Source organism: Hyperolius riggenbachi, chromosome 5, assembly GCF_040937935.1.
Source record: "Hyperolius riggenbachi isolate aHypRig1 chromosome 5, aHypRig1.pri, whole genome shotgun sequence".
In the NCBI taxonomy this organism is placed as follows: domain Eukaryota; kingdom Metazoa; phylum Chordata; class Amphibia; order Anura; family Hyperoliidae; genus Hyperolius; species Hyperolius riggenbachi.
In genome coordinates this window covers 119,565,612-119,580,897 of record NC_090650.1, presented here as the reverse complement: position 1 = coordinate 119,580,897, position 15,286 = coordinate 119,565,612, and the positions used below count along the sequence as shown (strand labels likewise).

The following is a 15,286-nucleotide window of genomic DNA, read 5'->3' as shown; positions in this document are numbered from 1 at the left end:
TGAACTCACCATGGCCCTCATGGAATACCTTAGCGTGTATTCTTTCCAAAATGGGGTCATTTGTGGGGTTTGTTAACTGTCCTGGCAAGTGGGCGGGGTGCTAAATTTTGAGCACCCCTGTAAAGCCTAAAGGTACTCATTGGACTCTGGGCCCCTTAGCGCAGTTAGGGTGCAAAAAAGTGCCACACATGTGGTATCGCCGTACTCGGGAGAAGTAGTACAATGTGTTTTGGGGTGTATTTTTACACATACCCATGCTGGGTGGGAGAAATACCTCTGTAAATGACAATCTTTTTTGATTTTTTTACACACAATTGTCCATTTACAGAGTTATTTCTCCCACCCAGCATGGGTATGTGTAAAAATACACCCCAAAACACATTGTACTACTTCTCCCGAGTACGGCGATACCACATGTGTGGCACTTTTTTGCACCCTAACTGCGCTAAAGGGCCCAAAGTCCAATGAGTATCTTTAGGATTTCACAGGTCATTTTGCGGAATTTGATTTCCAGACTACTCCTCACGGTTTAGGGCCCCTAAAATGCCAGGGCAGTATAGGAACCCCACAAATGACCCCATTTTAGAAAGAAGACACCCCAAGGTATTCCGTTAGGAGTATGGTAAGTTCATAGAAGATTTTATTTTTTGTCAAAAGTTAGCGGAAAATTGATTTTTATTGTTTTTTTCACAAAGTGTCATATTCCACTAACTTGTGACAAAAAATAAAATCTTCTATGAACTCACCATACTCCTAACGGAATACCTTGGGGTGTCTTCTTTCTAAAATGGGGTCATTTGTGGGGTTCCTATACTGCCCTGGCATTTTAGGGGCCCTAAACCGTGAGGAGTAGTCTGGAAATCAAATTCCGCAAAATGACCTGTGAAATCCTAAAGATACTCATTGGACTTTGGGCCCTTTAGCGCAGTTAGGGTGCAAAAAAGTGCCACACATGTGGTATTGCCGTACTCGGGAGAAGTAGTATAATGTGTTTTGGGGTGTATTTTTACACATACCCATGCTGGGTGGGAGAAATATCTCTGTAAATGACAATCTTTTGATTTTTTTACACACAATTGTCCATTTACAGAGTTATTTCTCCCACCCAGCATGGGTATGTGTAAAAATACACCCCAAAACACATTGTACTACTTCTCCCGAGTACGGCGATACCACATGTGTGGCACTTTTTTGCACCCTAACTGCGCTAAAGGGCCCAAAGTCCAATGAGTATCTTTAGGATTTCACAGGTCATTTTGCGGAATTTGATTTCCAGACTACTCCTCACGGTTTAGGGCCCCTAAAATGCCAGGGCAGTATAGGAACCCCACAAATGACCCCATTTTAGAAAGAAGACACCCCAAGGTATTCCGTTAGGAGTATGGTAAGTTCATAGAAGATTTTATTTTTTGTCAAAAGTTAGCGGAAAATTGATTTTTATTGTTTTTTTCACAAAGTGTCATATTCCACTAACTTGTGACAAAAAATAAAATCTTCTATGAACTCACCATACTCCTAACGGAATACCTTGGGGTGTCTTCTTTCTAAAATGGGGTCATTTGTGGGGTTCCTATACTGCCCTGGCATTTTAGGGGCCCTAAACCGTGAGGAGTAGTCTGGAAATCAAATTCCGCAAAATGACCTGTGAAATCCTAAAGATACTCATTGGACTTTGGGCCCTTTAGCGCAGTTAGGGTGCAAAAAAGTGCCACACATGTGGTATTGCCGTACTCGGGAGAAGTAGTATAATGTGTTTTGGGGTGTATTTTTACACATATCCATGCTGGGTGGGAAAAATATCTCTGTAAATGACAATCTTTTGATTTTTTTACACACAATTGTCCATTTACAGAGTTATTTCTCCCACCCAGCATGGGTATGTGTAAAAATACACCCCAAAACACATTGTACTACTTCTCCCGAGTACGGCGATACCACATGTGTGGCACTTTTTTGCACCCTAACTGCGCTAAAGGGCCCAAAGTCCAATGAGTATCTTTAGGATTTCACAGGTCATTTTGCGGAATTTGATTTCCAGACTACTCCTCACGGTTTAGGGCCCCTAAAATGCCAGGGCAGTATAGGAACCCCACAAATGACCCCATTTTAGAAAGAAGACACCCCAAGGTATTCCGTTAGGAGTATGGTAAGTTCATAGAAGATTTTATTTTTTGTCAAAAGTTAGCGGAAAATTGATTTTTATTGTTTTTTTCACAAAGTGTCATTTTCCACTAACTTGTGACAAAAAATAAAATCTTCTATGAACTCACCATACTCCTAACGGAATACCTTGGGGTGTCTTCTTTCTAAAATGGGGTCATTTGTGGGGTTCCTATACTGCCCTGGCATTTTAGGGGCCCTAAACCGTGAGGAGTAGTCTGGAAATCAAATTCCGCAAAATGACCTGTGAAATCCTAAAGATACTCATTGGACTTTGGGCCCTTTAGCGCAGTTAGGGTGCAAAAAAGTGCCACACATGTGGTATTGCCGTACTCGGGAGAAGTAGTATAATGTGTTTTGGGGTGTATTTTTACACATACCCATGCTGGGTGGGAGAAATATCTCTGTAAATGACAATCTTTTGATTTTTTTACACACAATTGTCCATTTACAGAGTTATTTCTCCCACCCAGCATGGGTATGTGTAAAAATACACCCCAAAACACATTGTACTACTTCTCCCGAGTACGGCGATACCACATGTGTGGCACTTTTTTGCACCCTAACTGCGCTAAAGGGCCCAAAGTCCAATGAGTATCTTTAGGATTTCACAGGTCATTTTGCGGAATTTGATTTCCAGACTACTCCTCACGGTTTAGGGCCCCTAAAATGCCAGGGCAGTATAGGAACCCCACAAATGACCCCATTTTAGAAAGAAGACACCCCAAGGTATTCTGTTAGGAGTATGGTAAGTTCATAGAAGATTTTATTTTTTGTCAAAAGTTAGCGGAAAATTGATTTTTATTGTTTTTTTCACAAAGTGTCATTTTCCACTAACTTGTGACAAAAAATAAAATCTTCTATGAACTCACCATACTCCTAACGGAATACCTTGGGGTGTCTTCTTTCTAAAATGGGGTCATTTGTGGGGTTCCTATACTGCCCTGGCATTTTAGGGGCCCTAAACCGTGAGGAGTAGTCTGGAAATCAAATTCCGCAAAATGACCTGTGAAATCCTAAAGATACTCATTGGACTTTGGGCCCTTTAGCGCAGTTAGGGTGCAAAAAAGTGCCACACATGTGGTATTGCCGTACTCGGGAGAAGTAGTATAATGTGTTTTGGGGTGTATTTTTACACATACCCATGCTGGGTGGGAGAAATATCTCTGTAAATGACAATCTTTTGATTTTTTTACACACAATTGTCCATTTACAGAGTTATTTCTCCCACCCAGCATGGGTATGTGTAAAAATACACCCCAAAACACATTGTACTACTTCTCCCGAGTACGGCGATACCACATGTGTGGCACTTTTTTGCACCCTAACTGCGCTAAAGGGCCCAAAGTCCAATGAGTATCTTTAGGATTTCACAGGTCATTTTGCGGAATTTGATTTCCAGACTGCTCCTCACGGTTTAGGGCCCCTAAAATGCCAGGGCAGTATAGGAACCCCACAAATGACCCCATTTTAGAAAGAAGACACCCCAAGGTATTCCGTTAGGAGTATGGTAAGTTCATAGAAGATTTTATTTTTTTGTCAAAAGTTAGCGGAAAATTGATTTTTATTGTTTTTTTTCACAAAGTGTCATTTTCCACTAACTTGTGACAAAAAATAAAATCTTCTATGAACTCACCATACTCCTAACGGAATACCTTGGGGTGTCTTCTTTCTAAAATGGGGTCATTTGTGGGGTTCCTATACTGCCCTGGCATTTTAGGGGCCCTAAACCGTGAGGAGTAGTCTGGAAATCAAATTCCGCAAAATGACCTGTGAAATCCTAAAGATACTCATTGGACTTTGGGCCCTTTAGCGCAGTTAGGGTGCAAAAAAGTGCCACACATGTGGTATTGCCGTACTCGGGAGAAGTAGTATAATGTGTTTTGGGGTGTATTTTTACACATACCCATGCTGGGTGGGAGAAATATCTCTGTAAATGACAATCTTTTGATTTTTTTACACACAATTGTCCATTTACAGAGTTATTTCTCCCACCCAGCATGGGTATGTGTAAAAATACACCCCAAAACACATTGTACTACTTCTCCCGAGTACGGCGATACCACATGTGTGGCACTTTTTTGCACCCTAACTGCGCTAAAGGGCCCAAAGTCCAATGAGTATCTTTAGGATTTCACAGGTCATTTTGCGGAATTTGATTTCCAGACTACTCCTCACGGTTTAGGGCCCCTAAAATGCCAGGGCAGTATAGGAACCCCACAAATGACCCCATTTTAGAAAGAAGACACCCCAAGGTATTCTGTTAGGAGTATGGTAAGTTCATAGAAGATTTTATTTTTTGTCAAAAGTTAGCGGAAAATTGATTTTTATTGTTTTTTTCACAAAGTGTCATTTTCCACTAACTTGTGACAAAAAATAAAATCTTCTATGAACTCACCATACTCCTAACGGAATACCTTGGGGTGTCTTCTTTCTAAAATGGGGTCATTTGTGGGGTTCCTATACTGCCCTGGCATTTTAGGGGCCCTAAACCGTGAGGAGTAGTCTGGAAATCAAATTCCGCAAAATGACCTGTGAAATCCTAAAGATACTCATTGGACTTTGGGCCCTTTAGCGCAGTTAGGGTGCAAAAAAGTGCCACACATGTGGTATTGCCGTACTCGGGAGAAGTAGTATAATGTGTTTTGGGGTGTATTTTTACACATACCCATGCTGGGTGGGAGAAATATCTCTGTAAATGACAATCTTTTGATTTTTTTACACACAATTGTCCATTTACAGAGTTATTTCTCCCACCCAGCATGGGTATGTGTAAAAATACACCCCAAAACACATTGTACTACTTCTCCCGAGTACGGCGATACCACATGTGTGGCACTTTTTTGCACCCTAACTGCGCTAAAGGGCCCAAAGTCCAATGAGTATCTTTAGGATTTCACAGGTCATTTTGCGGAATTTGATTTCCAGACTACTCCTCACGGTTTAGGGCCCCTAAAATGCCAGGGCAGTATAGGAACCCCACAAATGACCCCATTTTAGAAAGAAGACACCCCAAGGTATTCCGTTAGGAGTATGGTAAGTTCATAGAAGATTTTATTTTTTTGTCAAAAGTTAGTGGAAAATTGATTTTTATTGTTTTTTTTCACAAAGTGTCATTTTCCACTAACTTGTGACAAAAAATAAAATCTTCTATGAACTCACCATACTCCTAACGGAATACCTTGGGGTGTCTTCTTTCTAAAATGGGGTCATTTGTGGGGTTCCTATACTGCCCTGGCATTTTAGGGGCCCTAAACCGTGAGGAGTAGTCTTGAAACGAAATTTCTCAAAATGACCTGTGAAATCCTAAAGGTACTCATTGAACTTTGGGCCCTTTAGCGCAGTTAGGGTGCAAAAAAGTGCCACACATGTGGTATCGCCGTACTCAGGAGAAGTAGTATAATGTGTTTTGGGGTGTATTTTTACACATACCCATGCTGAGTGGGAGAAAGATCTCTGTAAATGGACAATTGTGTGTAAAGAAAATTAACAAATTGTCATTTACAGAGATATTTCTCCCACCCAGCATGGGTATGTGTAAAAATACACCCCAAAACACATTATACTACTTCTCCTGAGTACGGCAATACCACATGTGTGGCACTTTTTTGCAGCCTAACTGCGCTAAGGGGCCCAAAGTCCAATGAGCACCTTTAAGCTTTACAGGGGTGCTTACAATTTAGCACCCCCCAAAATGTCAGGACAGTAAACACACCCCACAAATGACCCCATTTTGGAAAGTAGACCCTTCAAGGTATTCAGAGAGGGGCATGGTGAGTCCGTGGTAGATTTCATTTTTTTTTTGTTGCAAGTTAGAAGAAATGGAAACTTTTTTTTTTTTTTTTTTTGTCACAAAGTGTCATTTTCCGCTTACTTGTGACAAAAAATAATATCTTCTATGAACTCACTATGCCTCTCAGTGAATACTTTGGGATGTCTTCTTTCCAAAATGGGGTCATTTGGGGGGTATTTATACTATCCTGGAATTCTAGCCCCTCATGAAACATGACAGGGGGTCAGAAAAGTCATAGATGCTTGAAAATGGGAAAATTCACTTTTTGCACCATAGTTTGTAAACGCTATAACTTTTACCCAAACCAATAAATATACACTGAATGGGTTTTTTTTTATCCAAAACATGTTTGTCCACATTTTTCGCGCTGCATGTATACAGAAATTTAACTTTATTTGAAAAATGTCAGCACAGAAAGTTAAAAAAATCATTTTTTGCCAAAATTCATGTCTTTTTTGATGAATATAATAAAAAGTAAAAATCGCAGGAGCAATCAAATAGCACCAAAAGAAAGCTTTATTAGTGAGAAGAAAAGGAGCCAAAATTCATTTAGGTGGTAGGTTGTATGAGCGAGCAATAAACCGTGAAAGCTGCAGTGGTCTGAATGGAAAAAAAGTGGCCGGTCCTTAAGGGGTAGAAAGACTGTGGTCCTCAAGTGGTTAAGGTGAAAAATACCTGCGGGCTGAAATGGTTTAATCTGTTTGTTTTTTTTGCTCTGCAGGGTTCCATCATTGTTTTCATTCTCTTTAGAATGATTCATCACCACATCAAATAAACAGTTACTAAACATTGTTATTTTCACTGCTATAAAACAGCATGCATTGCTTACCTCTTTGGGATAATGATAAGGACTTACACATTCCAAAGATACCAGACTGCGTGTATGTGGTTCACCAAGGTATTCTACATGGTAATACTTAAAATGAGTCAGCTCTTGTCCATTCACAGGATTAACACAGATAATAGCAGGCCAGCTTTAAATATAAAATTGAAATACAACACAAAAAAGAACTTAGATTATTTCTATGTCTGCATTACATGCATTTTCAATCCCTATTTAAAGTGAACCTGTTTCAAAAATGTGCTTACTAAGTTTAATGAATGTAAAAATACAATGGGTTATAATAAGGACTTGCCTGTTATCTGTTTTCTTATTTGTGGTCTGCTGATTTCCTTATTCAGTCTCCCATGGGGCAATATAAGCACAGCAAGTTGGGCTTTGCATGTGCCTTCTTTTATATATGAGAGAATGATTGTTGGTAGTAGGATACCTTGAAATGTTTGTCCTGATTAACATTGTCATGTTACTGGGCTGATTTTCACTGATAAGCATGGTGGCATAGTGGTTGCAGCGCTGGATTCCCGTTTCGAATTCCAGCCGTGGCACTATCTGCATGGAGTTTGTATGTTCTCCCTGTGTCTGCGCCCTCCAGTTTCCTCCCACATCCCAAAAACATACAGATAAGTTAATTGGCTTCCCCTAAATTGGCACTAGACTATGATACATACACTACATACGTAGACATATGACAATAGTAGGGATTATATTGTGAGCCCCTCTGAGGGACAGTTAGTAAAAAGACAATATACTCTGTACATCGCTTTGTAAGATTTTGGCATTATATAAATACTAAATAATATTAATAATAAAAAAGATATAAATGATTGTTGAGGGGGAAAAGCAAAAAAATGCCTCCTGCACACATGAGGACTTATGCTGAAGTTTTAAATCTCTCATGAGAAAAATCTGTTAATAGGTTAAAATAGGTTAATTAAATACCAGTGCTTACCAATCCTATCACTAATATCACATGACTAGGGACAGTATCACTTGGCCAATGGGAGCAGCCTAGTGAGGCAGGAAAGAGTGTGCACAATTTAGAACTCAAGCCTGAGTCACTACATATATATAAAAAAGGCCATTCCAAAATAAAACAAAAAAAATGTATGGTTAAGTTATAAGATCTATGTTTTCACATATTTACTTTACTGCAACTGATTTGGACTCACATTCACTGTAAATTACCATCGTAAAGTTAAAACATCTACAGGATTTCCTATAAACATAGAAAAACTTTCCCAAACCCTGCACTACTGTAAACACAAACATAAAGCAAAAAAAATGTAAAAATTATCATAATAAAACTGCAACCATGAATAGCAACAGCTACAAATAAACATCATGCATGTCGGGGCTAGTCTAATAATCAAAAACCTGCACAAAATAGGAACATTACAAATGATTTTAGAAAAGGACATATTTCATAAAATCACATAAAAATTAAAGAGAATCTGAAGCGAGGATAGATTTCTATTTTTTAACTTATATTACTGTTAATGACCATAACAGCTGCTAAATCGCCGCTATCCCGCGGCAAATCCCCTCTGCTAGGTTCCGGGAGCGCTTCCTGAATGAGGCAGAGCTAATGGCTGTAGCTCTGCCTCTCAGCGCGTCAATCCCGGCTGATCGCCGCCTCTCCCCGCTCCTCTCAATCTGCCTTCACAGAGAGGGGTGGGGGAGAGGCGGAGATCCGCACGGCGATTGACGCGCATGGAGGCAGAGCTACAGCTCAGTAGCTCTGCCCCTGGGAGAAGCAAAATCCCCGACCAAGAAAGTCGTGGATTTTGCAGGGGGATTTGGGGGGTATAAACCCCTCGTTTTGCCACGGAATAGCAGCGGTTTAGCAGCTGTTATAGTCATTGACAGTAATACAAGTTAAAAAATAGAATTTATCCTTGCTTCAGAGTCTCTTTAGGAAGTGATACACATAAATAAACCTCTGCAGGGGCCATAGCGAACAGTATTAGTAGGGGACACGCGGAGAGCCCCCTACATAAATAACAACATGCCCTGACCTCTTTCAACCACTAACAATCCTGTCCAATCGATAATCTCGGTCAATTTCAGCCCAAAATGTATCAAAATTATGATCAAGCATGTTGGGGCTACAGGCGCTTGTGATTTGAAAAGCTCTTACTAATGTTATGCTATGGGTGATTTAAAAAAAAAATCACATCCCTCAAGTGGGATCACTCATATAGCATTACATTAGCAAGAGCTTTTCAAATCACAAGCATTTAGAAAAGTACTGCTAGTGTGTTCCAGGCCCTAGGCAGATTTGCTCACAGTAGTCAAATCTGCTGTGGAATGTCTTAGGGCCCGTTTCCACTTGTGCGGTGCGGAATCGCCGCTGATTCCCTGCTGACGAAATTGCATGCAGGTGCGATTTCGCATGCGTATTTTACCGCGATTTCGCATGCGATTTCGCATAGGTTAGTATTTATGCAATTTTAACCATGTCACTGCCTGTGTGATTTAACATTAGTTTCTATGCAAAATCGCATGCGAAATCACAGTAAAATACACATGCCAAAGCCGCATGCGATTTCCCTATTAAATACATTAGCGGCAAATCACATAGTGGTGTGTGGGGTGCAAATTCTGAGGGCTCTTCCGTGCAGATTTCTCCCGCACAGAAAAACGCTCAGGATTACTGACAAGTTGAAACAGGGCCATCCACTTGTATTGGCTATGCGAATCCGCATGCGGACAACGCATGCGGATTCGTGATAAAGGAAACGGGCCCGTACAGTATAGAGGCACCTTAAGCTTCCCCTATTTCCCCCTAGAGATTAAATTTAACTGCACATCATTCTCAGATGTTCCCAGAGTTGGATTCTCAAGGTGATATGGGCACCTGTCCGGTAGTGTTAGCAGACTGCCTCAGTTTGATTCAGATTCAGTCTGGCTGAATTAGCCCTAATGGTCAGGCTAATTTAGGATCTGTATTCAAATTTCAGTGAAATGTTAGATTGTTTCTACTTTCATGAGTTTTTCATGCTTTCATTGAAGGACCACTACAGCGAAAAAAGAAAGCAGATAAAACCTGACAGATCTGACAGGTTTTGGACTAGTCCATTTCCTCCTGCAAGTACCATAAACTAAGGAGCTGGAGTGAATTATGTAGCAAAGGGGTGTGCAATGGGATTGTTTGTATTAGTATACTCTTAACAATGTCTAATGAGGTATGTTAAAGATTACTATATTTGTTGTTCCCTCTGCTTCAAACACAATGGGGGAATGACAGCTGAGTGAGTTGTGTGTCCCTCCTATACTGTGCCCTGAGGCTGAAGCCTTTCTCGCCTCTGCCTCGGCCCTGGCACTTGAAGCATCTGAGGCAGCTTTCAAAAAGAGGAGAAAAAATAATTGTGACTTATTTTTTCTTGACTCTTCTTTATTCATAGACACCATAGTGTAAAACATACTAATAAATACTACAGTGACCTTTTACAAAAATTCCCATGTATATTTAGTGGATTTGTATTAAATATTTTTATCACTACAGAGTTTCAGTGATGCACTGATTACATTGGCACAATAAGATCAAACTAAGATACAGACTGTAAAGTGACTGGGTAGTATAATGGTTAAGGGCTCTGCCTCTGACAGGCGACTTGGGTTCGATTCTTGGCTCTTCCTGTTCAGTAAGCCAGCACCTATTCAGCAGGAGACCTCGGGCAAGACTTCCTAACACTGCTGATGCCTATAGAGCACATCTTAGTGGCTGTAGCTCTGCCAGGAGAAAGGTGCAATATAAATGTCTTGTGTCTGTGTGTCTAAAGGATATGTTCTTAAAGAGGAATTTTAACCCAGGTAGCTGATACCCCCTATCCAATGAGAAGTGTTTACCTTACCTTCTCTCAAATCAGGGGCATAGGTGGTGAAACCCCCACATCCAAATCCCCCCCCCCCAGCATAGTATAGTATGTATAACAGCAGTTGGTGCTGGTGTGTTTTTCATGTCTGCCCATAGTGAGGATGTTGACCCACAGGCTCACAGTGGCTTAAAAAACATGAACTAATTATATTGCTCATGCCAATAATTTCTTGATCTCTGTTTTATTTTTTTAAATTCTCACTTTGCAATGTATCAATTTAGCTTTCTCCCCTACTTTGGGCAAAGTTCCTCTTTAAGGTGTGATAGGCACAACCTAAAAAGAACAATGGATTGAAAGATGTAAATATGCTCCCTATTTGTCACTTGGGCCTGCAGCAGCACACAGGCACAATTTCTAGGATTGCTTGCCATTTACTATGTCAGAAATATAAAAAACTGCCTCAATTCAGATATATTATACCAATGAAAAACAAATTAAACTCACCTTGGCCAGTGCTTTAAATTCACCATTACTAAACTTCCCATTGGAAAGTTGGAGTAGATGAGACTGAATCCATCTTTTGAAAAATGAGAATCTTCAGGAAAAGGTTCTTCAGGGATTGAGCAATCATTAAACCAGGGATCAGTATTCAGATGGCAATACCACGGCTTGCTGAGGTCAATAAATCTGGCTTCTTCCTTTGATACCAGCCTCCATTTGAGACAGCAGTCGTTTTCACACTGTAACCACATTTTATTTGCATAGAAGTCAGTTTTAGTTTCATTCTTTTCAAACACATCTTCTAATTCAGAGCCGTCATGAGATGATGATGATGATGGTCTATAAAATAGAATTACAATCATTCACGAAATGCAAATAATGACAAGCTAAACATTATTCTGAAATATTTCAAGAGGTTTGTGAACTATCACTTACTGAGCTTGGGCAGCAGCTTCAAAGATCAGTTCCGACATCATTAAAAAACAAGGGGGAGGGCTTCATTAGAAGGGGGCGGGGTCTGTAGGAGTTGGCCTGGATATATTTATGAACTGTCTTCTGTCAAATGACGTATGGGAGCTGGTCTTCACCGGTGCAGCATTGGGCAGCTGAAAGGAAGATGAGAATTGGCAATGACATTAATAAATGCTACATGTGAATTCAGAAGACTGATACAGCGAAATTTACAGCTTGTAAATTCTAGACTTTTCATACATGTGGCTGATAATGATAACCAACCTAATATAAACTGTAATAACTGTCCAGTTTTGTAGGACTTGGAAAGAGTTCTAATTTCAGCAGTTATTAGATTATCCATAATACAAGGGCATTTTTGATGGAAGTTTCAGTGACTGAAATGCTACATTGCTGTTTGCCTGGATTCTTCTTTAAAGAGAAACCGTAACCAAGGATTGAACTTCATCCCAATCAGTAGCTGATACCACCTTTCCCATGAGAAATCTTTTCCTCTTCTCAAACGGATCATCAGGGGGTGCTGTATGGCTGATATTGTGGTGAAACCCCGCCCACAGTGTGATGTCAGGACCATGGTGTTGACATCATACTGTGGGAGCCTTGTTGCATTGTGGGAAATAACAGCTGTTTCCAACTGCAAAAAAAAAAATCACCTGTCAGAATGTAAATCAGGGAGAGGAAAGATTTTACAATGGGCAAACACTGACTAAATCATTCATTCATAATTATTGTAAAAATTAAGCACCTTTTGTTCATTATGTTATTTTCACTGGAGTTCCTCTTTAAACACTTTTGTCTTAAAGAGAATCTGAACTCTAAAAATCTTACAATAAAAAGCATACCATTCTATTCATTATGTTCTCCTGGGCCCCTCTTTGCTGTTTCTGCCATTCCCTGCTGAGATCCTGGCTTGTAATTGCCAGTTTTAGGCAGTGTTTACAAACAAAAGACATGGCTGCTAACCAGCATGTGACAGGCTCAGAGAAGCTCAGTCTGTGACTCATACAGAGCCTGCAGAGAGCGCGGAGAGGGTGTGCATAAGTTCTATCCTATCACAGCAGAGCAGCACATTCCTGCCTGAGCCAACAAAGCCGGCAGAGGAAAGAAGATTAGATTAGATAACAGAGATAATACAGCCACTGTGCAACTAGGAAAGGCTGCAGTAAGACAGACCACAATAGAACAGGTATAGGAACTTATAGGATAGAAAAAATAAGGCTGAAAATTTTGTTACAGAGTCTCTTTACGCAGTTTTGCCAGTGCTTACACAGCCCTGGCAATCATTCTTTTATGACTCTGTAAGCCAGGACTACATTCAGAACTGGTTTACAGAAAGCCTACAGATTTTAGTGTCCAGGAGTTTCATAATCCAACTTGCAGACATCCGATTCAGCCTGATTTGTCCTTCACCAGTGCAAGGTGCGGATAATATACGACTTCATGTGCTTGAGTTTCTATTGCTATGGTAAGTGGTGATGGCATTGGCTGGCATCACTGGTATAATTCTGATCATCAAATTTACTTACAAAATAAAAAAAAGTCCAAAAGCAGGTTCCTAAATAACTTCTGTTATTCTATTACAACCTAACCAGATGCAACCGCTGCCCAACCTTACCAGATGCCTTCTGCCACTTATGCCCATTTTAATCTGATCACTTGTCACTCTTGCCTAGCCTTAACAAATTATTTCCTCTCCTTCTGCCCAGTGTCACCATGTGACTTCTGAGCTCTCAGATTGATAACCTCTAGCTACAAACAACTCCAATTATTCATGCCCAGCCCTGGCTGATTCCCAGCTCTTCCATCCAGTATTGGCGATGTCTTTGAATGGTTTGTGCCTTCTAGGGTTTTTGGTTCTTTGGGACAGAAACATTCTTGTAATCAGCTTCCAGAACTACTAATCTGGATCCAAACTCTGCTTATCTGCCTGAGAGCTGTTTCTGGTGGAGGTTTCCTAGAGGTCTGTGATGTGTGCTACTTTGTTGAGCTCAGTTTTGATGGTATTCTAGGGATAAGGAAGAGACTTTTCTGGGCTTGGTGGAGTTGAAATGCTCCAAATTACTTGTAAGGACCCAAGCAGGTTCACAGAATTTATCATGAATACTGGAAAAAATAATATAGAATTACATCCCTGCAGGAAGTGACATAATTGTTCACAAAACTCTGCTAAGGAAGTATTGGTATGTGTAATAGCATATTTGGGATATACTCTATCCAAGCAAGACTTTCTGTACACACTCTGTAAATATTGAGTATTATCTCTACCTTCATGTGCTGTTTGGGCTCTTTAGGTCTTATTTACAGAGTGAATGAAATTTGCAATCCTTTAGTTTTGTGTGGCTGTGATCACAACACAGAATGCTATGATGCTATGTATCCTGTCTATCCAACAAGCAGCCATAATGTGCTCAAGCTGCAATCTACCATGGTATGCTGTATACCAGAGGTCATGTTTTGGGATTTGAGCTAGCATCTTCCTTCTGGTAATCAGAGATTAACATTTTAGTTCAGTAAAACAGGTTTGTTTCATCCTACATGCATCAGAACTAGCAGATGGTTGAACCAACAGAGCTAGTCATATTGGGTGAATAATTGACAGCTTGGTTGGGCACAGGTTAATTTGATATTTTTTCCTGGATGGTGTCACTATTGAACCTGTGCGTGTTGCTGTGCACAGGTAGACAGACCCATGTCATTAGGTATTTTAGCACTTGGGCTTCCTGTGACTGTCTTAAAATACAGAGGTGCAATGGATGAAGGAGGAGCAGACAGCATTTTCTTTTGTTTTACTGCCTGCGGCAGTAGCTTATAACAGAAGAAAACTCAAGAACCTACCTTCCTCCCTGCACTGAGGCAACTTTTTGGTTTGAGGCTAACACAAGCTTTACATTAAGGACTTTTTCACACATATTATTTTTCAACCTAGGTTCTCTTTGAGGTCCTACTACACCATTTGAAAAAGTTGAGGTCTGGATTGCAACTGGGCCATTGGAAAACCTTGTTTTTTTTCTCTTTTTGAGCCATTCTTTTGTAGATTAGAGAGCTTGAATAATGAATCGAGTGGCTGGTTAATTCATCGGCAGCTTCCGAGTCTGATTATACAAAGCTCATTTCTGCTTGTTATGTGTTGGTTCTATCTCCTGCAAGCTTCCTTCATAGGCATTGTACTTTTTACCTCACTAGATCCATGAAAACCTGGCCAAGTAGCATGCAATGATAAAAGTTTGTAATCATTTTCATAAATATTTAAATATGTTTAACCAAAACATAGATTTCTTTAGTTTAAAGTCCTGTCATGTAGCTGTAATTAGCATTAGCACAATAGATTCATACAGTACCGTAGCTACAATACCAGAATCTGTCATAATGACCTGTGAAAAGGAGTTTTAGAAAAGGAGCCAGCCAGTATGTCATGTGATTAAGTAAACATTGAGGACAGAGTGTACAACCGATGGGATGTTATACACTTTGTTTAATTTTATCCAGCATATCTGGTTCTAGTGGAAACTGATAAATGATAATATCAAAAAGGTTTAATTGGATTCCAGCTATTAGTCAGTGATCCCATCTTCTAGTGTTATCATAGTTCTCCAGTGACAGATTTATCGTAGATGATGTAAAAGGACACTTTAGCAAAGTATCCAGCCCTTGGCAGTGCACTAGGATTTGCCTTGCTGTTCTTGTACACTACAGCAGAATCCA

The 15,286-nt window shown here is 40.1% G+C and overlaps 1 protein-coding gene across 3 annotated transcripts in view; it reads right to left on the bottom strand.

The window, feature by feature from the left end:
- Positions 1-15,286, bottom strand: part of ZCWPW2 (zinc finger CW-type and PWWP domain containing 2) — an 84,821-nt gene that overhangs the window by 52,643 nt on the left and 16,892 nt on the right. For all 3 annotated transcript variants that reach the window (XM_068234455.1, XM_068234456.1, XM_068234454.1), the window contains exons 2-4: positions 11,549-11,718; positions 11,117-11,452; positions 6,783-6,927 (exon numbers count right to left, since the gene is read on the bottom strand). In XM_068234455.1, the coding sequence (XP_068090556.1) occupies positions 6,783-6,927; positions 11,117-11,452; positions 11,549-11,589 (522 nt within the window). In that variant the 5' untranslated portion in view covers positions 11,590-11,718. The remainder of the gene's footprint in view (positions 1-6,782; positions 6,928-11,116; positions 11,453-11,548; positions 11,719-15,286) is intronic.